This window comes from Numenius arquata, chromosome 16 (genome assembly GCF_964106895.1).
Source record: "Numenius arquata chromosome 16, bNumArq3.hap1.1, whole genome shotgun sequence".
In the NCBI taxonomy this organism is placed as follows: domain Eukaryota; kingdom Metazoa; phylum Chordata; class Aves; order Charadriiformes; family Scolopacidae; genus Numenius; species Numenius arquata.
Genome location: NC_133591.1, coordinates 11,497,172 through 11,520,220, shown reverse-complemented (window position 1 = coordinate 11,520,220; position 23,049 = coordinate 11,497,172). Strand labels below are relative to the sequence as shown.

The following is a 23,049-nucleotide window of genomic DNA, read 5'->3' as shown; positions in this document are numbered from 1 at the left end:
AGCACGGAGTTGGGAGAGAAGGCCCTTCCTTATTAGCAGAGACAAAGTAATAGAGCCAGAAGTCCTGGAAGGTGGACGGACCGGGCATTACAAAAGAGAAAGAATCAATAATGGAAAAACAGTTTTCAGCTTTGAGTGATCTGTTAATGCTCTTAGTAGGACTTTTTGGTGTGTGGTAGTTTATTGGGTTGCTTTGTTGGGTTTTCTTTGGGTTTTTTTTTTTGTTTAACTTCTCTAGGTATGTCTTATAAACTTTAGCGTAGAAAGATGCTAGTTGTTTATGTATGATAAGCTCTCAGGCAGTTGCTCAGTGCCATAATAAGAAAGCACTGAAGTTCAGACACAAAAGGTAACTAAAAATGCACTGGTATTATTCAGAGCTCTTTTTTTTTCTGGGGGAGGTTGCCTTAGGGTGTCACCCTTTGGATTAAGAAACTTGTTTGAATGTATGTATTTTACACATACAAGCTGATAGAAAGAATGCAGTTTGGTCGTATCTAGGTTTCAAGAGAAGCTGTAAAAAAGCAGATTTATTCTGCATGCTAGGTTCTGGGATTCAGTGTTTTCTGGCATTTCTTGTCATTATCTACAAATGCACTTTCTCCAGATTTTAAGCACTTTGAACATGACACTGCTTATACTGAATGTTATTTCACACAGCCCAAAATATTTCATCACATTTTTGAGAGAAGACACAGGTCTGTATCTTCAGTTGAACATTAGTGCTGTCTTTCTTACCTTAATTAGTGGAAATTCTCAACATTTCTTTTGAATCCTCTACGTGGAACAACGCAGCACACTGAGCATTCATTTGCATTGTCTGTTTTTCTGCAGCCTGCCTTCTGATTTTATGGATGTGCTTTTAGATAGGCACATGGGAAAAAATGATCTTTTGGACTTATAGCATCCAAATTCTTTTTTCAAAACCAATTTAAAGATTATTTTTTTAACACAAATTCACCCTTCTGAATTACATTTGGATGAAAACAAATCTGTTTTCCCCTGGGCTTATACCTTGAAGAGCCGTAAAGAAGTTAGCAGACTTAATTTTCTTGTGTCTCTCTTGTTTTGTGGTCACGTTACAAGTGATTTTGTTCAGTTGTTTCCTTCTGTGGATTTCATCTGAATACATTTCATTTTCTTGGCTTTAGTTTTTTTTTTTTTTCTGCCTTCCAGATAGACTTTGTTTATTCTCGCAATTGCTAAACGGCATTTCAGCTGCTGGATACAATTTGCACAATATAGATGCAGAGCGTATCCTGGCAATAAACGTGCTTGCATTTTATAGAAGTCTTTTGTGTCTGTAGATTGGAGATAAATCATGGATGTGGTGGAAGTTAATCTATGTCTGTCTTTGTGACAGTGGTTATGAGCACCTTCCCTGACTAAACGCCCTCAGCCATCTGTAGCTGACACACTGTGACTCAGTGATTTGACTTACGTTTCTCCCTTATGGTTTGAGTCACCTGTGAAATGAAACAGTTCTTTTTTCTTTATTTCCAAAAATATGATTTCTCAGTGAGTCTGGTTCTCCCCTGCTGCCCACAGCGTGTTTCACTGCAACATGGGCTTCACAGTGAAAAATTACCCCATCTATTTACATTGACATTCAGTATGTTGTCTCTATTGTCCAGCAGATGGTAGGTGATCGTTCAGAGCAAATAAATCTTGTTGCAATTCCTGAACTAGATGGCAGATGGCATCAGCGGAGCTCCTGAAAGATGAATGTCAATTTGAGCCAGCTCCTCCACTGTTTTACTGGCATCATCGTGGAAGCGGATAACCATCCTTTCTGCTAGTAGATGCTATTTAGAGTAACAACTATGATGTTTACATCAATTTCCTGGATAAATCTACATAAGCTAGTTTTATAAAAATGGCTCCTTTTAAATATATAGAGCTTTCCTGAAATTCATATTTTGATAAATGCTTTTTAAGCCAGCAATTTTTCTTGTCGTCTAAGCTGCTCATTTCCTCTCATGTGCCACATCAGCTGTTTATACAGCTACGTGATGAACCAGCTCAGGGATATGATCCAAATGAAGAGAAACTGCAGTTGCTCTTTGCTATATGGATTGTTTCACTGTAACTACACAAACATTGGTGCAAATACAGCAGACGTGTGAAATGGGTACTAGGAAGAACTGGTCAAGGGATACCATGGCATCATGTTGGCTTAGCGTTCACTGAGCTGTAGTTTTAGTATCTGTTTTCCAGGTTAATAGGCTGATTAGAACGAATCCACTTGACAGTGAGAAAAATCATAGTGTCTTAAGTCCTAATCAAAGCTTAAATATAAATTTTCATTAGTCTTAAGTCCATTATTAGTCTTCATTTAGGTTAAGTGTAAACCAAATAGACTGAATTTTGCTCCAAAACTGAGCATCTCTTCAATAGCTATCATTTTATCTCCTTTGACGACGAGTAAAAGCTTCCTTACTCTTCTTTTTTAGTGAAGTATGGACCAAGGTATATCTTACAAGTTGAAACATAATGGAAGTTGCTGCCTTTTTAGAACGTGCTAGTTTTAATCAGTTGGTAATTAATATATTGGAACTAATTAGGGGCACTGAATTAATAGGGGCTTAATTAATACTTTTCAATTTTTTAGCCTGGCAAGGTATGAAAAGGTAGTTTGTATTTACTCAATCAAGAAGACCAACTGTTTGCTTTGTTTCCTCCCCGCCTGCCCCCTGGCAGGGAGGTGAAATGTGTACTAGTAGTTTAGCCTAAAAATGTTGAAATTGGACTAAATCTGTATCGTGACTTCCATAAATTACTTAGACTCTTCAGAGCCTTAGATAATTAGTATCTTATACATGGGTTCTCTTTGCCCACCAGGTGAAAGGCTGTTACGATTTCCTTTCTTGCTGCTCCTGTGTTTTATGAAATTCTTCCTCTTAACTTGTCCCTTGTTCATAAAATGAGAAAACCTATAAAAAAAGATTCTGCTTTTGGGTACTGAATGTATTTAAAAGTACTTAGGTGCTGAGACCTTGAGATTAGCAAGATAAGGGATTTCAGATGACTTCTTTTTTTTTTAATTGCTTTTTTTTATGGCATCTACTTCTCAAGATGTGTTTCACCATTTTGGGGAGGCTGGTTTTGCTTGTTTTTTAGCTACTGAACACTTCTAATGAGATGTTCAAATTTCATCCAAGATGTCTTTTTTTTTTTCCGTTACCTGGCTTTGTGTAGTTTTCTGCTGTGCAGAGCCCCGAGTTATTTCCAAGAAGAGAAATGCCATATTCTTAAAACATTTGCACGCTTTTGATTTATTTTTATTTGAAATGAAAGTGAAGTGCATAATTGCTTAAAATAAAATACATATTTCTTTCTTGTAGGGATGAACCTCAAAACTCAGAACAGGGATTCCTTGGAAGATGCTGTCTCTAACTCTCCGGATCCAAGTAAGCAGGAGAAAGGTTTGGAAAAGGGTTTGCACAGGTGGGAAGATTGGGAGGGAAAGGGCATGTACATGTATAGAGGCATCAGGAGGTGGTAGGCAAGAAACTGAGGAGCCTGCTTGGCTTTTGGCAGTAGTTTATTTTTCCCTGCAGTAATTTGCAGGATCTCCCTGTACTGTGTGTCCCACTGTGATGGCAGTTCTGTATCTCTTAAGAATATGTGAAACTGGTTGTCATATTACATTTGAAATTCTTCCCTTACCAGACACTATTATGTAAAAAGTTTAAGCTGCTGAACTCCTACCTGCCCCTCAATGTGAAATGTTTGCTTGGCACCAGCTAATTGAAGCAGAAGTAATACAGTCAGTTTCTGAATTTGATAGTGTTTACTGAGAAACACTTTGTCTTCATCTAATTCAGAAACAAATGTGGCACTGCTTAAGAAAACATTTTCTTTACAGTGGTCTGTCCTGTATTACTTTCTTGTGTGGTGTTCCTGCCGTCAGTGTTAACATTTTTATAGTAAAATAACTTTCTGTCTGTAAGATCTCTATGACAAGAAGTTAGGAGTTAGTAGTTGGCCAAATGGCTTGATACAGATCATTTGAAGCAAATTAGAATGTAGTGCAGTAGTGAACTAATGATTTGATATAATTTAGTTAGCTTTTGCTTTTCAACATCTAGTTTTAGATCTCTGTAATCTCAAAACTGCAACATAACTCTAGGAAAGGGTGTGGGGAAGGATTGCTTTCCAAGTTACTGTTTTTCTGGTCTTCCCACCCCTCTGGATCTGTCTTCTGTTTTTATAACTGTAGAAATGCTCTCTTTTCTGCCGTTGTACTATTCCAGAAAGAGGCTGGTCTGTCATTCCTTCTCTCCTCATCCCCAGCTCCTCCTTCAGTTGTCTGGGATGCAAAGCTGGTCTGATTTCCTTGTTCTGACTTGGAATGTTGATCTGATTTATTAATAATGAGTAACTGCACCTGACTTGCTGTAGTTTTGGAAGAGCGGTGGCTATGTCAGTTCTAGCTTTCAATCAACAGAAAATTAAATGTATTAACTTTGAATGCCATTTGCATGATGGGATTGAATTAGCATGTGCACTGCATTGTTTAACAAACTCTGTCTCTTTCTCTCCCTCCCTTCTTCCCACCCTACTTTCCTTTTCTCTTCCCATTCCACCCCCTTTTTGTCCCTGTTGACTTTACGCCAACTCTGTTTTTGTCCCTCGTTCTTACTTTCCTCTTCGCACATTTCTTTCATCTTCCTCTGCACCCTGTTTTTTCATGGGTGACCATATATTGCCCCCATTGTCTGCCCCCCCAATGATACAACGAGGCAGTTCTGACGCTGTCTGCTCCCCCCGTAGTGCCAGGCTTCTGTTGTACAGTTGGAGTGGACTGGAAATCTCTCACTACTCCGGCCTGTCTCCCTCTTACCACGGACTACTTCCCTGACCGACAGAGCCTGCAGAACGATTACACCGAGGGTTGCTATGATCTCCTTCCAGAAGCCGACATCGACAGGTTTGGCCAGCACCTTCTCTGTAAAGTCACTTGCGTTCAGTCAAAGCGCTTAAGGCACTGTTGGTGGAAGAGGAACGCTTTGGAGACTGCGCAAGAGAAAGATGAATTGCTAACACAGCAGCAGAATACTTAAGATTTGATTTTTCCCTTTTCAGTGGTAACTGCACCTTTTCTGATGTTACTATCTGACAGCATTGTGTTTAGAAGTTGTTTGCCTACAAAATTTTACATCTTTTTTCTTGTTCTGTTGTATTTCAGTCAAAAAAATCAGCCTCAAACTATCATCTTTGTTAATCTATTTTCTAGGAAGTATTTTGGAAATACTAAATAAGCAAATGCACGTGTATGCACAGTGCTTAAGCTGCTTATCCTCACTTTCAGGGATATTTAGTTTAAAGAATCTTGGTGGAAAAGTGTGTTGGTGGGATAAATAGAACTTCTCAGCTTGTCTTGGAGGTCTCTGGTAACTATTCTTTAACAGGGTTGGTTTGGGTTTTTCTGAAGCTGTCTCATCTTATTTTCAAACTTCAAATCTCGTTTTTCAAACTTTGCACAACTTGTAAGATGTCAGAAAGACCTGTTCCATGTTGCTGCTTTATGGGAACAAACAAAAAATATTAGTCAGGGTGATTAAAATACATAGGAAATAGCAGGATTAATGGTGAAACACCTAAAAGAAATGTCAAATGTCCCTTTGTAGCAGGAAGGTGACATTCAGAGCAGGAGTAGTTGTAACGAGATGCCATAGTGATGTGTGTTTTAATCTCTCTACTCTAGACTTCCCGCTGTGGGAGAGGGGGGAGCGTTGCCTGCACACTTGCAGTTCTGAGCTCTGCTGGACATTTACAAACTGCACTGAGACTCTCTGCAAAACGCTGTAAAAGTGTTCATCGGTGAATTTATCGGAAGTTTAACAACTGTTGTAAACAAATTTGTTAGTAGTTGCAAAAGTGCTTTCAAAGGCATTAATAAGTATTGCCAGACAGCCAGTCATCACCTATTTAAAACAGAAAGGTACCCATTTTTCTCTGCTGTTCCTGCAGGTTGGTTTTGGCAGGCAGAGGGCTCCACTTGCCCAGAGCCCAGCGCGGGCATAAATCCTCAATTAGGAAAGGCAGAGCTAAGAATAGGTGTGTGGTCAGCTTCCTTATTCTAGTCTCCTTAACCTTTGTGTTCAGGAGAGATGAGGAAGGAGTGCAGATGACAGCCCAACAGGTGTTTGAGGAGTTTATTTGTCAGCGTCTCATGCAAGGCTATCAAATTATTGTGCAATCCAAACCGCAGAAACCAGCCACAACTGTGCCACCCCCACTCAGCAGCAGTCCCCTTTACAGCCGAGGTGAGTGACTCCACATTGACAATTCAGTCTTTTGTCTTTCTCTCCTTCTGCCAACCCCCGTAACCTCTGTGAATTGGGCATAGATGCTCATTGAAGCCCTCTGTTCTTTTTTTTTTGTTGTTGTTGTTTTTGGGGTTTTTTTGTTTGTTATGTGAAAATCTTTGCTGGGGGAGAGCCTGACCTGGGGCAGCACAAACAACTCAGCTGCACCTTGAAGGGACAGGTGCAGGATTTTTGAACTGTAATAAGAAACTGGCCTCATATTCACGATGGTGAACCCAAATGAAATATGGCTTGAGTGCCGTTTGGGTGAATACATCTTAAACACAATTCACACAGTGACTGCAGGGCAGGCACATCTCTAGAAGACAGACCCAAAGCTCCCAAATCTAGAAGCAGTTTCCTAACTCTAAAATAGCTGTGAAGGTCCCAGATGGACAGGTAAAGCTTCATTGTCCTGAAACCATGAGTCAGCTACGCCTAGTTAAACCCCAGAGGACTGGAGAGGTTTATGAGGGTATCATATTCCCTTTAGAGAATCTGACTTACTGTTTGACTTCTGACTTTTTTTTCAGGATATTCTCTAGACAAGTCAGTACAATACAGTGCTCATAGAGCAGGGAATACACAGGAATAGGAGAAGGTGGTTGTTATTTACTGGTTTGGGAATGAGCAGCGAGGCTCCTTTGGTAAAATGCTGAGCTTAAGTGGTTAGTTCCAGGAATGAATCAGAGAGGAAACGAAAGTGGAGCCCAGCTTTGCCGTCATACCCGCCAGTTTCTCGACACTTCATATTGCGTGCTCTCTAGTCGTCCTGACTGGAGGAGGTCTATATTGGGGGTGTATGAATTGTGAGTGCCCTTCTTTGGTTGGGATAACTAGCAAATCTTAACTATAAAAACAAAAGGCTCATTGTTCATATGGTTCTTAAAAGGTGGCCTTGAAGGATGGTTTGTAGTTTGTATTGAGTTCAGATGCATGATTCGGGAGTCTCTTTCTATGGGTACAGTTTGTTGGCAAAATCCTGACTATTTGCATTAAGCTGAAAGGGGTGTGTTTTGCTTTTTACAATTAGGTCTTGTATCAAGAAATCGACCTGAGGAAGAAGATCAGTACTGGCTAAGTATGGGCCGTACTTTCCACAAAGTAACATTAAAAGACAAAATAATTACTGTGACTCGATACCTGCCAAAGTGAGTATCTCTCTGGGTGAGCAGTTTGCTATCAATGTTCAGATGAACATACTTTTCCAGCTGCCTGCACTTGCTGGAAAGAACATAGTGTAGAACCTTTTTTCTCTTTAGGAGAAATCTCTGCTATTGATGATGCTGAGATTAATGTTTGTACTTTCTCTTGTAGGTATCCCTACGAATCTGCTCAGATAAACTACACTTACAGCTTGTGCCCCTCACACTCTGACTCTGAATTTGTCTCTTGCTGGGTAGAATTTTCCCATGAGAGACTAGAAGAGTACAAGTGGAATTACTTGGATCAGTACATCTGCTCTGCTGGCTCTGAGGATTTCAGGTGAGTTCTCCTTTTCCACTTAGACCGTTCTGTGTCCTAATTGCCTCTTTTCCTTTTTGACCTAAAATTACTTCAACAAGTTTAACCTGCAAGTGCTCAGTACTCCTGGGAGAGCGACTGCCCTGCTTTCACTGTATGGTGCCAGCAGCTGTTGCCTGGTAGGGATCTCACTCTGCGTTGCTGTTGCAATACCTGATCTTTGATACGAAGTCTTGATCACAAAATTCAGCATGAACTATTTTTTTGTTTTTTCTCTGCTATAAATGCAAAGAAATATGATGGCATTTTGTACCACACAGATGCTTTTCTTGGCTTCTTACTCATTCTGGATCTGACTCAAAACTTCCATTTAGTTTGAATCTGTTGGAGGCTTGCTTGAGTCCTGGGCTTAGCTGGACTGTAGTCCTACTCCTAAGCTATGGAGAGCAGAGCTTCTTATTAGCAATGTGGAGTATCTCCACTAGTATCAATAGCATTTTTGATATCTTCTCTCAGCAAAACCAGTCTTTCTTTATCTTTGTTTCTTTTCAGGTCACAATCAAAATGCCTCTTAACTCTAATGTGTACCTTTAAAATTCCTTTTTCTTCACTCATTTTTACAGAAAAAGCCTCTGTAGCCCGTCTTTTACAGAAAAGAAAACACGTCTATGATACAATTACTCTGAAGATAGTCTTGTTTTCTCTTCTGTAGATCAGTGTTTTAATACTTCCCAGTGATATTCATATTGCTGACCATTCCCTTGTGTATCTGCTCTTTCTCACTCAGGGGCAGCAGCAGGAGATTGTCACTGAAATTCACAGCAGATAGATATATACTTTCTTTACTGTAAAATCTTTCATGGGAATCTGTGCTGAACTTTGTCCTGTCTTCCATGTTCCTTCAGCCTTATTGAGTCACTGAAGTTTTGGAGGACCCGCTTTCTGCTCCTGCCTGCCTGCATCAGCGCCACAAAGCGCATTATGGAAGGAGAAGTGCACTGTGATGTGTACGGGGACAAGCCCCGCTCTGATGAGGAGGAGTGGCAGCTCCTGGATGGATTCATTCGCTTTGTGGAGGGTTTGAACCGCATTCGTCGACGCCATCGATCCGATCGAATGATTCGAGTGAGTCAGCTTTTTTCCTCAGGGTGAGGAGCTGAGTTTGAGTTTTATCTCAACCATTAATGAAGTGTGAGCGGAGAGACCCTGAGACAACCCCACGCAAGTTGGGGGGGTATATGTTTGTGTATGTGTGGGTAAATACATAAAGTGCTGTGCTGACCGACGTACTACTTCAGATTTCAAACAGCATGGCTTGTTAACACCTTGCTATTCTTGAATGAATTAAATTTACCTGGAATGGGTGTCCCGTGCTGCTGTGGCTGCCACCAGGGTCAGAACAGTTTGCTCGCTCCATGAGAAGCCAAGCTCTTCTGCATCACGTAGCCGTGCCTCAGCCTCTTGGTGCTCTGTTTCTTCCTCAGCTGGTCTTCTCTTACCATAAGCCTGATACCACCTCTTTGCAGATGTGCGTTGCTTTGTGCTGTGGACATGGTTAACCTGGACGTGTTAGTGCACCTTGTGATGCAGATAATTGATAAAAAGAGATCTCTGAGGTAGTTAAACTGGTAACTTCTAGCTGGATTGGCAAACAGTAGTTTCAACAGTGTTATGAGAAACTGGTTATTGTGTATCAAATTGTCTTCCAGTTCCCACACGGAATGGGGTGACCAAACCCATCTGTTCCAAAATAACATCCATTTTATTTTGAGAATAGCATCCACACAGGACACCAGCGTGTTCCCTTTCATGTACAGCTATGGTTTAATTCCCTTTTGAAAGTGTGCCTGATAAAGCCCTGCGGACATGGGGTGGTCTGTTCTTGCTTACCGGTTAAGCTTAGCTTGACTAAGTCTGTGCTTTTGTTTCTCCTTTGTTAGAAAGGGTCTGCCATGAAAGGCTTGCAGATTGCTGGTCCGATTCCCACCCACTCCCTGGAGCAGCCTGGGCCTCCCATTGGGAAGAAAGGAACCTCAGCTCTCTCAGCTCTGCTGCAGATGGAAGCCAGTCAGAAGTGAGTCTCTGCAGCTTGGCTGCGTGAAGAGCACTAGAACGTCCTTCCTGCATATTCCACCTGGGCTGGCTAAAGCAGATTTGGGGAACTTTACTTCAAAAAAAAGGGATGTGGGATCCTGCTTCTTTAGTATCCTTGTGGCAGGGCTGTGGAAATACTAGGCTTTTCCAGTGACTTCCTTGTATTATGTTCTCATTAATAGAACGAATACCAAAGACTAGAAAGGAATATGGAGACTAGAGAAGCGCATGTCCAGTTATTTAGAAAGAGCATCTTTTCAAGTAGTATCTCAGTCCATTACACATCAGATTTGTCATCTACTTGTGATTTTCCAGTACAGTTGTGTCCACATAAGAAGAGCTTAACTGGGACATAAATGTACACAAGTACACCACACCAGTTGTGTGGTCTCAGTATAAACATTGGGTAACAAATACAGCCTAAAGAAAATAGGTTTTTTGCACTGATAACACCTATTAAAATATTTGTGAAACTTCTAGATGACTACTGAAAAAGAACCTCAGAATTGTTCAAAGAAATTCAGAGTATTAATACTTGATACGCTGTAAACAAAATTTAAAACGTTGTCATTAAATACATAGAGGTTTTAATATTTTTTTTTTTACGATAAGGTAGTATTACACACGCATAATGAAACTGAGTTAGTTCAAGGGTCTGTGTTGTTTTTGTGGGGTAAAAAGCACTTACAGAACATTGGATTGACTCTGCTTATGGTGTGAGAAAGCAAATGTCTGAAAATACAGCCCTCTGCAACAGCTGCCTCCAGGTGGAAGCTGACACGGAGTGCGTTTGAACAAACTCTGGATTCCTTCCTTTTGTTTTAGGACGCTGGGGGAGCAGCAAGCAGCCATGCTTTCTGGGAAGAGCTCCGGGCAGCCTTCGGAGAGTGGGAGCATTGCTATCACACCCACCTTTATGGACAGCCCTCGTAAGGTAAAGACTTTCTTGTCTTTTTTTAACTACTATTTTTTTATAAGAATTTATCAAAGATGATTTCTCTCAGCACGTGGCTACATTTTACCACGTCTTAGTCTTTGATCCAGCAAGGACTGGTCCTGTACTGGGGATGCCCTTTAGCCTTTGTGTGCAAAGGGCATGAGAAGAGGTTGGGGCACAACCAACCTTCAGTTCTTTAATACTGTGTCAGTGAGATGGAATCCCTGGGATGTTCTCCCAGTGTGTTTTGCTAATTTAAGTGATATTTTTTAATTAGTCCATTTCCTTTTCCAGTAGCGCATTTTGTTTCAGTCAGGTTTGGATTTTTAGATTTAGTATTACAGTGCTGTCTGCATCTATATGAAGGCTGTCTTTAAGAGCAAAATCAAGCTCTAGACCATGACTTTGTGAAGCTTCAGTGGAATTTTAACAGCAGGAACTCCAGTCACTTGCATCTGCGTAGAGTAGAGGATGTGTTCCCGGGTAGTGATTTAGGTGCCATTCCTTCACTGGCTGGGCTCCAGGCTGGAGAAAACTGTCCTCCTGAAGCTTCTTCAGACACTTAAAGAAAAGACTGTGCTATCCCTTGGCCTTCCTGTCAACTATCCTGGGAGTGCCAGGAGAGCAGAAACTCCACTTCCAAATCCAACCAGAAATATTTCATTATTTTTCTGTATTCTGGCATGAAGGTTTTTCGGGAGGGGTAACAAGGAACTGAGCGGAGATACAGCGCTGATGTGTGACCTGTCTTTGTGTTCAATGGTTGAAGTATTGCAAAAAAAAACTTTTCAGATTCCCCACTATCAACTTAACCATCTCTTCCAGTGTTTCTTTCTTAGCAGCTAGTGTTTTGACATCCACCCTTTTCTGCCACCAGCAGGGACAAGCGTTGTGTTATTCTGGAGACCTGGGTATTGCTGGTTTAAGCGATGGTGTAACTGTAGTCATCTTCATAGTAGACACCTACATGTAGAATGAGCGTGTCTCTAAACCACAGATGAGATTGTGGAGCAGGTCCTGGTAGGCTTGGAAAAAGTAGGTGCAGAAACTGACTTGAGGCACATTTGCAAACTACAGGCTTTGTATTCTCTTCTACCATTTTGGAAAATCAACTTCATCAAATTTTCCTCTTCAAATACAGAAATTGTAGATGTCTCTTTCTACTAGTGAAACTGGTGAAAATTCCACGTAGGATGCAGGAGAGGAGAATGTTGTGTGCAGTTGTTCAGCAGGGCAGAGGGGAAAAGCAGAATTGGCTTCCTGAGCGATAGCAGTGTGTGGGAAACTAAGTAGCAGCCCTTGTGCTACCAGCTAGGGCTCATACGCAAATGAGATCTTGTGTAATTTTAAAAGTAACTATATTCCGAAGCTGCTCTGGAGAGATGACTGGAGAATCTGGAAGAGTGCATTATCAGTTGGAAGCCTTTCACACTAGAGTAGAAAACACTCCAGTTAATATTTACGTCTGGGGTCTGGGAGAGGAGCAGCTGGGATCTCTAGGTGGATGGCTGACACTTGTTGGGAAGGTGCCGGTGGACAGGTAGCCTTCTCGGGCAACTTTGTGCTCACTTGGAATCATCAGGAAGTGTATGCCTTGTGTTTCCAGGACGACACAACCCCTTTAGGGCTCAGAAGCACGGGTATGTCTGTTGGCCGTCTGGAGACTTGCAGCCAGAGTACTGACAAGTCATCACAGCTGTGTGCTCTGTCAGCAGCCAAGGGAGCAAGTGCTTTTCTAGGATCCTATTTGATGCTGGAGTTATTCCAAAACAAAACTGAGCCACTGGCTCCACCTTTACTCTGTTTCAGAGTAGAACTGACAAGTCACTTCAGCCAGTTCCTGGGGAATACGGTATGATTTTAACACAGTGAGTTAGCTCAATTTGTAATCTGGGAAGTCATTGGTCCTCGTGGATACAGGGTGCTTGGCTCTGCTTCTGCACTGTGGAAGCAGCCAGCCATGTAACCCTGGCGTTGATTCTTTCCAGAAAATGCTTTATAAGTACATACCAAGGTAAGCGTCATCCTAACTGCAGGCTAGACAGAATATTTTGCCTAGGGAACAGAATAAAGAATTGCAAATAGGGAATGAAAACCGCTGCATTGTCTTATGTGATAAGAAAATCTTGACACATCTTTGAATGGCAGCTGGGGATAAATTCACCCAGGGTTTGCAAGCAGGTGGAGAACATGGCACAGGCAGTGTCTGTTTAATTTTGCATGAAGTATTAAACACAATGTTGGAAAGATCTTTGTGATGAATTTTTCTTCCCCTTCCTTTGCACCATACCAGACCTGCACTTGAGAGGAAGAGTGTGCTTCCTGAAAAGAGCTTCTGTGCCTCTCCCCCTTTATCGTTTGAAGGACTGACAGACTAGAAAAAAAAGCTGTTCTTTGGATGTTTGTCATTACACATGCGGTTCTACAGGCTTCTGTGTCACTGTTCACCTTTGCATTTGGAATTGAAACCAGCGTGCTCTAGCCTTTCTCCTGTGACGTGTCGGGGGAAGGCTGTGGTTTCAATTGGTTTCTGATCAATGTGGTTTTCAAAACTTTGGAGAAGCACCTGTGCTAAGGAAGAGCAATGTCTTGTTATAGAGAGAAAGTAAGGGTATGTGTGTGAGTAGATCCTGATGCTCTGCATTCTGCTGCACCTGACATTCTGGGTCTGTTTGAGATTTGCATTCTCCTCATACTTTCTCTCTGTGGTCATTTCATACTTGCACAACTTTGTATTTGCTTTTCTTCAACTCCTTGTTCCTGTTGCCATTAATGGGCCTACTTCCTCTGATGCCTTCAGGATGGGGCCTTCTTTATGGATTTTGTTCGCAGCCCACGCACAGCTTCAACCTTCTACTCACAGGTTAGTTTTGAATGGGGTCTTGTCATCTCTGGCTTTTGGACTGAGGTGAGGGAGAGCATTTGTTGTCCTGAGCTTGCCACGTGGGGAGCCTGTGTTAGTTCCCAGATCCCCTCATTGAGAGGGAGATGCCGGCATTGCCAGGAGGAAGTGGCTGGTGGTGGTGGATGCGACTGTTTCCTTCCACCGCCCAATATTTGTGATGTGCTTTGGCTGTTCGTGTGCCCTGCCTTACTGTCCTTTGCAGTATTGTCTTGTCAACTACTGAAGCGTCTCTCTTTGTGTTTCAGTAAGTACTCGTTTTCCATCTTCCCCTGCTAAACAAAATGGCAACAGCTTACTCATCTCGTTCTTGGCTAAATTTCTTCTGTGCTGTTTGACTGACAGGTGGCTCTGGTGAGATCCAAGTCATGTCCTTGGATTCTTAAATAACTGAGGGCTGAAAATATTGGTGTCATCTTGATTTAAAAGAATCATGGTGACAGAAGTTGTTTGTACGCTTAACACCAGTTAGGAGTTAGCAATAACGCAGTGTGTCCATAGGAAGTCCTGCTGGCTGAAGTGAGCTCAGAGGAGGGAGACTGGATTTAGTTGGCTGTGGGGACTGTAGATTCCGCGTTGGAGCATCTGCCATTTTTGGCTGCCCAAAAAAGGGGCATCTGTCATTGCAGAGTGAGAGATCTTTGGGATATAAGAAATGGTGTAAATAAAGGACTCTGGTCTGGCTATCAGACCTAAGTCAAACTCCCAGCTTTGGGATTTTTAGCTGTGCTTATGCTGTGTGTTCATCATGGCAGATCAGCCCTCTATTTACACCAGCCTGAGTCACTGAGTTATCTGCTGTTCGTGTTCTCTCCCCCACCTCTCCAGCTTTATATAATATGCCTTTCCTAAGCCATACGTGTTAATGACAGATGGCAATTACAGCCTGTACTTTGCTGAATCTTTCAGCATTCATGTTCTTTCTGAAATGATTTTATGCTAATTTTTGTGAACTATTCAGTCTACCGTTGGAGTAGTGCAAGTGTTCCTGCGGGAGGAAAGTGTTCTTGTTGTCTTGGCGATATAGGTGTGGGTGGGTGCCAACCAGCCTCCCGACAGTACCCTAAGAAAGGAAGGAAGATGAGCTGATTTTGTGCATTATGAAACTTGAAATCTGTGTGATACGTTTGCATATTTTTTGTCTGAGAGTTACAGTTGAAACTATTTTATCGAACTGCTTACTACTTTCCCATAGTGATTAAGCTTCCCCTTCTGTCCGTTGTGTGTTTATAATCACAGTTATTCACTCAAGTTGAAAATGTCAGGTTGAGACTGGTGTTGCTGGTTTGCCAGTAGTTCTCTCAGCGCAGTTGTTGCTGGGTTGGTGATCCTCATCTTTACTGGGGTCCGAGTTTCGTGTTTGTCAGTAGCTCTGTAATGGTGACAAAACTAAGACACTGTTTATCCTTCCTGCGTATGCTTGTGCTTGACTTATGGTATTGCTTGTTGTTAACTAACTTGAGCTGAGGTACAGATGATGCGGGGAGGGGAGAAAATGGGGAATGTATTACATCATACATCTCATAAAGATATTGCTGTGTTTGCTCCTTGCAGGTCTCTATAGATCAATCAGTTCCTGCAACCTCAGACGGCAACACGTTGATAAACACGGGGCAGGTACCGGACAGGGGCAGCACACAGCCCTTGGGAAGCTCCCAGAATGTTGCGGATCAGGGATATACCACAGCTGGTGCTGCAGAAGGCGGGTAAGAAAAGCAGAGCAGCGCTACACTGCAGTTCTCTTCAGTTACATCCCCCTTTCTGGTGTCAAGAAATGGGCACTTTAACAGGAGCCTGAGAGAACACGATGTGCTGTGTCTGTCAGCACTAGAAGGCACGTGTCACAAGACCTTAATGCAGCATTTCCACATGCAGAAAGAGTGGTAGTAAAATAAGCCTTGCAACCCAGTTTTCCAGAATTAAATGAACGTGAAGCCTGATTTCCCCACCCACAAAAAGAGGTTCATTCTTCAAGAAATGAAGAATGAAGAAATTCCGCTTCTGAAATCTGTTAGCAGAAAACCGGGCTTCGACTTGGCATCTGTCTTCTGTCTGTTTCAGCAAAGGGGGGCCCTGCAGGTCTAATTGGATCAAGTGGGCTGATGAATTCCACGTGGTTCTAACCTGGAGGAGAGGCACCAGGGAGGAAGCAACATTAAAAATAAACTGTATTAGCACCTGTTTCCTGCGGTTGTATATTACAGTTAAAAAAAACAACCCAACCTCAAAATGTTTGCTCTCGATTGCTCCTGAGTGCGGCTGTATGTAATACGGTGTGCACTGGGTCAATATAGCAATGACCTGACCACCTCAGGGGGAAAGTACAGGTCTGATGCTTGTAGTTGTCCTTCTTGAGATGAAAAAGGAAGTAAATGTGGCAAAGTCATTGTTGGGAAGAGAAAAGAGAGGATTTTTCTTAAATGTACGTATTTGAAGAAATCTGGCAGCATCCTTGGTTTTTTTGAACATGCTTCTGTTTACTTCCCAGCTCTCAGCAGAGTTCAGCAAGCACTCTGACTTCCTCCTCCACCTTGATAGAGATTCTTGAAGCCATGAAACACCCCACGTGAGTTTTTAATATAAATTTGCTTAATGTCTGTCTAGGGAAGTGGTTGAGGCACCATCCCTGGAGGTGTTTAAAAGACGGGTTGACATAGTGCTTAGAGACATGGTTTAGTGATGGTTTTTTATCTGTTAGGTTGATGGTTGGACTAGATGATCTTAAAGGTCCCTTCCAACCTAGACAATTCTATGATTCTATGTTTTGTAAGAAGACATGAGGCACGGAGTCACTCAAAGGAGAGCCCCTTGTCAGCTGTGGAGGAGTTTTAACTTTCCTTTCGTTACTCAGTTCCAATCTCCAACAAGGAATTTTATAGGATTTGAGGTACGAGTATTGCTGCAGAGACTTAATTACTAGAATCCCAGAATCTTGTCAAAGCAAGAATTCTCAGTAAGACACTAAAGTGCTGTCAATATCAGCTCTTCATCTTGTTATCAGAACCTAGTGATTTGTCACTCTGGGGGTATGTGTATTTCTTGTATCTTTATCTCCCTTTATTTTTTTTCCCCAGCAGTGATTTTTGTCTTTGTAACTTAAAAGAACTCCCAGTCAGTCCCTGTTAACATGTGTGACTTGCTGTGATTCAGCACAGGGATCCAGCTGCTCTCGGAACAGAAGGGCCTCTCTCCGTACTGTTTCATCAGTGCAGAAGTTGTGCACTGGCTGGTGAATAACGTGGAAGGGGTGCAAACCCAGGCCATGGCCATCGACATAATGCAGGTAAGAGAACTATCGAGGGCCAGAAATACCTCACTCTGTGAAGAAAGTAGAATTGTAGAGGAAAGCATAGCAATGATTTCTGTTTCTTATTAAAATCCGCATATTGATAGGTATTCAAAACAGTGTTCAACCGAATATAAGGTAATGAGGACATTTTTTGGATTTCCTAACACAAAATGGCAACATACTCTTCAGTAGTAATATATATTGTCTTTTCCACTTACGTATGATGACAGTTCCTTGTATAACCTCCAATTAGCTAGTAGTTACCAAGAACTCTCCATTATAAGGCACAACTGTGATTTGGTTTGATCTTAGTTTTGGTTTTTCTTCTGATAATTAGTTAATGAAGTTGTAATAAAACCAGCACATGACCTCTCTTTTATGGATGCTGAAGTATACACGCTTTAGGGAAGATACACTGCTTGTGTTCTTGAATTTTTTCCTTCCCTGGCAAACTGTGTCAGGGGCAGAAGGCTGGAAATGTTTTGGAGTTCATTCCTCTGCTGAGATCCCATATCAATTAACAGAGAAGCTAGACTGTTTTCAAATTCTTACCTTCCTATAAATCCATCTGTAGAATCAGAGCAGGGTAGGGGAGGAAGGGAGCATCTGCGGAAAGGTCAAACGCAATTTCTCAGGGAGATAAGGACTTGCTACATTCACTGAGTATCAAGAGGTAGCATTGCTGATATTCTCATTAGGCACGTATCTGGACAAAAAGATGTCAAGAAAAAGAAAATTATTTCCTAACGTTCTCTAGCAACCTTTTTATGTAACTGGAAGAGTGACTTCTCCTTTTTTATCGTGTTTGCTCTGTTCTCTTTTTTTTTTTGTTCAGAAAATGCTAGAAGAGCAGCTTATTGTCCATGCATCTGGAGAAGCTTTACGAACGTTTATTTATGGCTTTTATTTTTACAAGATTGTTGTGGACAAAGAAGCAGACCGAGGTCAGCATTGTGTTATTACAAGACTTTCCTCATTATCCCTTTGCATAATCACTTGATTCTTATGGGCGCTGCAGCAGCAATGCACTGTGGGAGCAACCAAAACCACTGCTCTAAAGAGAGTCAAAGAAACTCAGCCTTTTTGTTTTTAAAAAAGAAAAAAAGGAATTGCAGACAACATAACCTATTTTTCTTTTCCTTCCCCTTTTTCAGAAAGAACTACATCTCGTTCTTGGTCTTGAACACTTGTTTCTAACTGCGATCTTTCCTTCCCTTTGCTTTTTGCTCAGTGGGCATGCAGCAGCCTGCTATGTGGCACACAGCTGCTATGGATGACTTCTCCGCCTTCCAGAGGAAATGGTTTGAGGTGGCCTTTGTGGCAGAAGAGCTCCTGCACTCGGAAATCCCGGCGTTTTTCCTGCCCTGGCTGCCCAGCCGCCCAGCCTCCTATGCAAGTAGGCACAGTTCCTTTAGCCGCAGTTTCGGAGGACGGAGCCAGGCAGCTGCACTATTAGGTAGATGCACAGCACAGGTGACAGCTGGGGAAGTTCAAGGGGATGGTTTGAAAGGGGAAGAGCAGCCAGCCAAGGGCATGATCTCACGTGGACCAGCAGTAAAGCTGCAAATTTCATGCTGGCCTTACATGTGTCTTGCACGTGGAGTTGTTCACATCTGCCGGGGGTGTGTTTCACTGGCTGAGCAGGCAATTTTTGCTTCTGAGTACTGGCATACGGTAAAAACTATTTTTAAAATATTCCTTGTTCCTGAAAGTCCCACCCATGTCATCCTCTCGAATTTGGAGGGGAAAATATTGACTTTGTCTCTTTGCGCATCCAGAGAGACTCTTCACAACTTGTGATGAGCGTGGGGGGATAAGTTGTGAGAACAGCAGAGCCACCAAACCATACCTGAAGTCACGTGCCTTGTTGCTTCTCCATGGCAAAAGCCACAGTGAGATCCAGGTGTGTCAGAGAAGTGCTGGAGGCTTCCCAGCTAATGTGAATCGCGTATAGCTGGAATCCTTATACTGAAGTCTGGGAAGCCCAGCTACAAATGATCCCTGCGGTGTGGAAGCAGTAGGGCTTGCATACAGAAGATCTTGCTGCTGGGCAAGATACCGTTATGACGCCTAAAGTTCTGTAATGTGTGAAGTATAACACTGCCACTAACAGCCCGTGAAACACACTGGCTGCACGACTGACTGTGGTGCTTCGTCAGCTTTTTGTTGCATTTCCAGGCCAGCCTGAGTCACTTGCTTTTGTTCCTCTTTCCCCGTTTAAAATTACGAGAAAAATCATTGCTGTGGAACTGCAACTTCAGATTTATTTAGATGCATCTTTTAAAAGCCTATCAATTAAGGATAAAAAGAAAAATTCTGCTATTCTCCTGTTTTGTATATTTGACATTCTGAAGAGAAGTGACTTACTGCTGGTGTAGTATCTCTTAAATCTGAAGTTACAGTAGTCCTTGTATATCTCTGAGAACCTTGTTTGAAGAGGAACAGCATCAGAAATGGGAAAGCGTTAGGGATAGGAAGTCTGAACTAACAGTTAATTCCCTGAAGCCAACATATGCAGGATATTTTTCCCTGTCACACAATCAATCTGTTGCCTTGGCTCGTGTACAACCTCGTTAGCTCAACGACTGGCCAGAGCTGAAGCCTTGAACGTAGGCTGGCGTGAAAGTATTTGAAGGCTGGAGGCGCTTGGGCCAGATCCTCTTCCTGCTTTGATCCCTTACTCACTGTCTAGCCCAAGGAAACCACTTTTCTCTGTCTGTCCTCTTTTGTGAGATGAGAAGACTGAGACTCAGTCTTCTTGCACCTGGGGAAACGGGCAAAGAAAGAAGGGTGCTTTAGTGCCCCTCTCACCTTTTCTTTAACGCCGGCCAGGGAAGAGTGTATTCCCTCAGCATGTGATGTAGTTACACACCTGTGTAGCCCTCCCTTTTCATTTCAGTTGGAATTATGTCCGTTCTACTATTTAGCTAATTTGCAGTCCTTGGGTGAATGAAAAATGCCTCCAGATTACTCACATGCAGTCTGGTTATTCCAGGAATAATAGTTTCTTGGAGAAAAATCGAGCGTGGAACTTTTTCTTACAAAGGAACCGGTTTGATTGATGTTTCTGTGCTGTCCCTCTTCTAAACAATCTTCCAAAAAGAACTTTACCAGTTCATCTGAGGCAAGGAGCTTTACTAAACCCAGATGACCTCTGGTCCACGTGACTTCATTTGTTCCTCTCTTGGCTTTGATTTGGTTGTGGTTTTTATTTCTTCCCCTCCCCACCTTCCCTAAATGTCAGGCTGTGGCATAAAATTGCATGCAAGCATTGGGAGCTCTGGAACAAGCTCCATGTCCCTCTAAAATCTTTATCCCTCCCAATTCCCCTGTCACTTGCCCAATGATTGTCCCTCTTCCCTTCCCAGTGGAATTCTGACTGTGATATACCTAATCTTGTCCCTTTTGATTTATAGCAATGCATGCACTAGCAATTGTAGTCGTGTATGTAGTGTAGTCTGTGACTGGAGAATAACCTGCCTGCTCCTCTCCGATTCCCTCAATAAATCATTAGTTAAATACTCAATGGTACAAGACAATTGGGAAGCAGGTGAGTCCTCTGAAAATCAGATCTACAGAAGCCAGAGTTTATTCTATTAAAATTGAGGTGTTTCTAATCTGAAGCTTCAAAATTCAGACACATGGATATTTGTCACCAGTTTTTAAGGTCCTTTTGATTAGCTTCTCTGGCTGGACTGTGTTCCTGCTGCTTTGCCTGTGAGTTACAGCTGCAGGCAAGGTGGAGAGAGACCCTCCAGCCCCAGTGGGGAGTCTGCGTGATCTGGAAAAAGGAACAGTCAAAGGGAGCAGGGAGCTCATTCTTCACAGGGTGCTGGTTTGGGCACACACTGGGCTGGGGTGTTATCACTGACCTCTTGGCTAATGACCAACATCTACCTGACTGAGCTGCTTTCGTTTTACAGCTTTTGGGGTATTGTTTTCCAACATACTTTGTTACAAAACTGGCACCGTAACCTTCTAACCACAGGCGTTGCATTCACAGTGATATTCCACTGAAAAGGAGCAGGAAAAAGAAAATCACAAGATGGTGGTCTGTCTAATACCAGACCAACTCAGAAATTGCAGACGATACATTTTCCCAGAGATAAAAATGGATCTTATTTACAGAACAAAACTGGGTGATGTTCTTCCATTTTTATTGGATTTTTTTTTTTTTTTTTTGGTTCCTAGGCTGCAGTAATAGCAATGTAAAGGATTTTCTTATAACCTTGAAAACTGTCTCCAGCTAACTGGCTGTAGAAGTGAAGGTGGAAACTTTCCATCTACCTTGAGGAAGAACTTCAACCGTTGTTTTTTTTTTTAATGCCATTAAGCCATTAAATTATAAGGTCATTTAAAAGCCGACCATATAAAAGGATGTACATCTTCCTCTACTTAAGCAAGAAATACCAATATCCATCCCTTATGCGTGCAATAAAAATAAGGCAAAGGTTTTTCAATAAGTAGCATTGCAACCCTTTGGTTTGTGTCAATTTTTAACATTATAGAAATGTTAAATTATATATTTGCCTAAAGAAAAGTTGACAGTGACGACGTGGTTCATAGCAGGACTTTGGTCTCAAAGTCAGGAGACCTGGGTTCTGTCCCTGGCTTTGCTGTATGACACCAGCCAGGTCACCTCCCCTTTCTGTGCTTCTCTTCCTCTCTTGCCCCATATCTGAGATTTTCTTTCACGGGTGCCAGGGCACAGAGGGAGCTGGATCTTGGGCACTATCCCAGCACTTATTGCAAAGCGATGGAAGGTATTGCAGTGATCCTGAGGCTGCTGCAGGAGTCTTGGCTGACTTCTCATGCTTTTACAAAAAGTGTTGGATGTGCAGTTTTAGCAATGCGGTAACGTGGGATATTTACATGGGGTTAAAGAAACAAGAAGTTTAACTTCTGATCTCCTTTAGCTGTGGGAAGTCCTGGAATGGTGCTGCGCTGTGTAACAGCCCCCTGTTACGAGTTCTGGTAGGGCATGTAGAAATACTGAAACCAATTTGAAATGTCTTGGGTACGAAGGAGCTGGTGTTGTCTAGCCATATTTAATTATGGCACCAGTTGCTTATTGATTAGCTGCTTTACTCTTGGTTCTGTCTCATTATTGCAGCTGATAGGTCTTTTTGCTGCTCGGGGAGGTAATTCTGTGGCACAGACTCCTGATATGGGTAATACTTAAGTTTTTTGTCTTTTGTGACCTGGATGAGCAGCATTCTGGGACTATTCTGCTAGCCCAAAAATATTTGGGGAGGGGTGGGAGGACAAATTCATTTCAAATAGCTTGTCTTGTTTCTTCTGTTCTCTTCATTCTGTCTCCCACCCTCTCTTTAATGCATCTTTTAAATATACCCCTATTCCTTGGCGGCGTAGCTGCCACCGTGCCTGAGCAACGGACGGTGACGCTGGATGTGGATGTGAATAACCGCACTGACCGTTTGGAGTGGTGCAGTTGTTATTACCATGGCAATTTCTCCCTGAATGCTGCCTTTGAAATCAAGTTACACTGGATGGCAGTGACTGCAGCTGTTCTTTTTGAGATGGTAAGAGTCCTTGTCTTCTGGGTGGCCTCTCTGTCCCTTAGACCGTTGGGGACATTGTCATGTGAAGCTGATGAGGAGCATTAGGGGAGAGAGAGTGGGTTGGATCTGCCCTTATTTCCATAAGTAATTTTTACTGATGGTCGTTAGCATTGCTGCATCTGGCCATCCTTTATCATGCTATCTGTAGTCATTCTGTACGCAGGAGGGTGGTGTACTTCTGCTGGGTTTCGTGCAGAGTATGCAGAGATCAGCACAGGTCAAGGCGACATTAAGCACCCCCCCTTAGGCAAATCTTAAGCCCTGGGCTGGGTCTGTGGAAAGGAATCTATTTCACATTGCATTTCTTCTCTCCCCAAACCTGAAAACTTTAAATCTCAGTGGAATTGCTTTCATGACAAGGCTTTTCCAGGCAATGTGCACTTCCTGTTCAGCAGTGTGTTTGGTTTTTAAAAAAAAAAAACAACCCAAAACACCAAGACCTACTTGCTGAAAACATTTTTAATTGA

The 23,049-nt window shown here is 42.4% G+C and overlaps 1 protein-coding gene across 7 annotated transcripts in view; it reads left to right on the top strand.

Annotated features, from left to right (window-relative positions):
- The window catches only part of DEPDC5 (DEP domain containing 5, GATOR1 subcomplex subunit), a 45,471-nt gene that overhangs the window by 17,743 nt on the left and 4,679 nt on the right, over positions 1-23,049 (top strand). For 3 of the 7 annotated variants that reach the window (XM_074159822.1, XM_074159824.1, XM_074159819.1), the window contains 15 exons: positions 3,345-3,410; positions 4,750-4,933; positions 6,112-6,272; positions 7,348-7,465; positions 7,632-7,799; positions 8,684-8,903; positions 9,719-9,852; positions 10,698-10,806; positions 13,610-13,672; positions 15,266-15,417; positions 16,200-16,277; positions 16,862-16,994; positions 17,836-17,944; positions 18,232-18,456; positions 22,374-22,543. In XM_074159822.1, coding sequence (XP_074015923.1) covers positions 3,345-3,410; positions 4,750-4,933; positions 6,112-6,272; positions 7,348-7,465; positions 7,632-7,799; positions 8,684-8,903; positions 9,719-9,852; positions 10,698-10,806; positions 13,610-13,672; positions 15,266-15,417; positions 16,200-16,277; positions 16,862-16,994; positions 17,836-17,944; positions 18,232-18,456; positions 22,374-22,543 — 2,090 coding nt within the window. The remainder of the gene's footprint in view (positions 1-3,344; positions 3,411-4,749; positions 4,934-6,111; positions 6,273-7,347; positions 7,466-7,631; positions 7,800-8,683; positions 8,904-9,718; positions 9,853-10,697; positions 10,807-13,609; positions 13,673-15,265; positions 15,418-16,199; positions 16,278-16,861; positions 16,995-17,835; positions 17,945-18,231; positions 18,457-22,373; positions 22,544-23,049) is intronic. The other 4 variants (XM_074159825.1, XM_074159821.1, XM_074159820.1 and 1 more) reach the window with 3 other exon arrangements.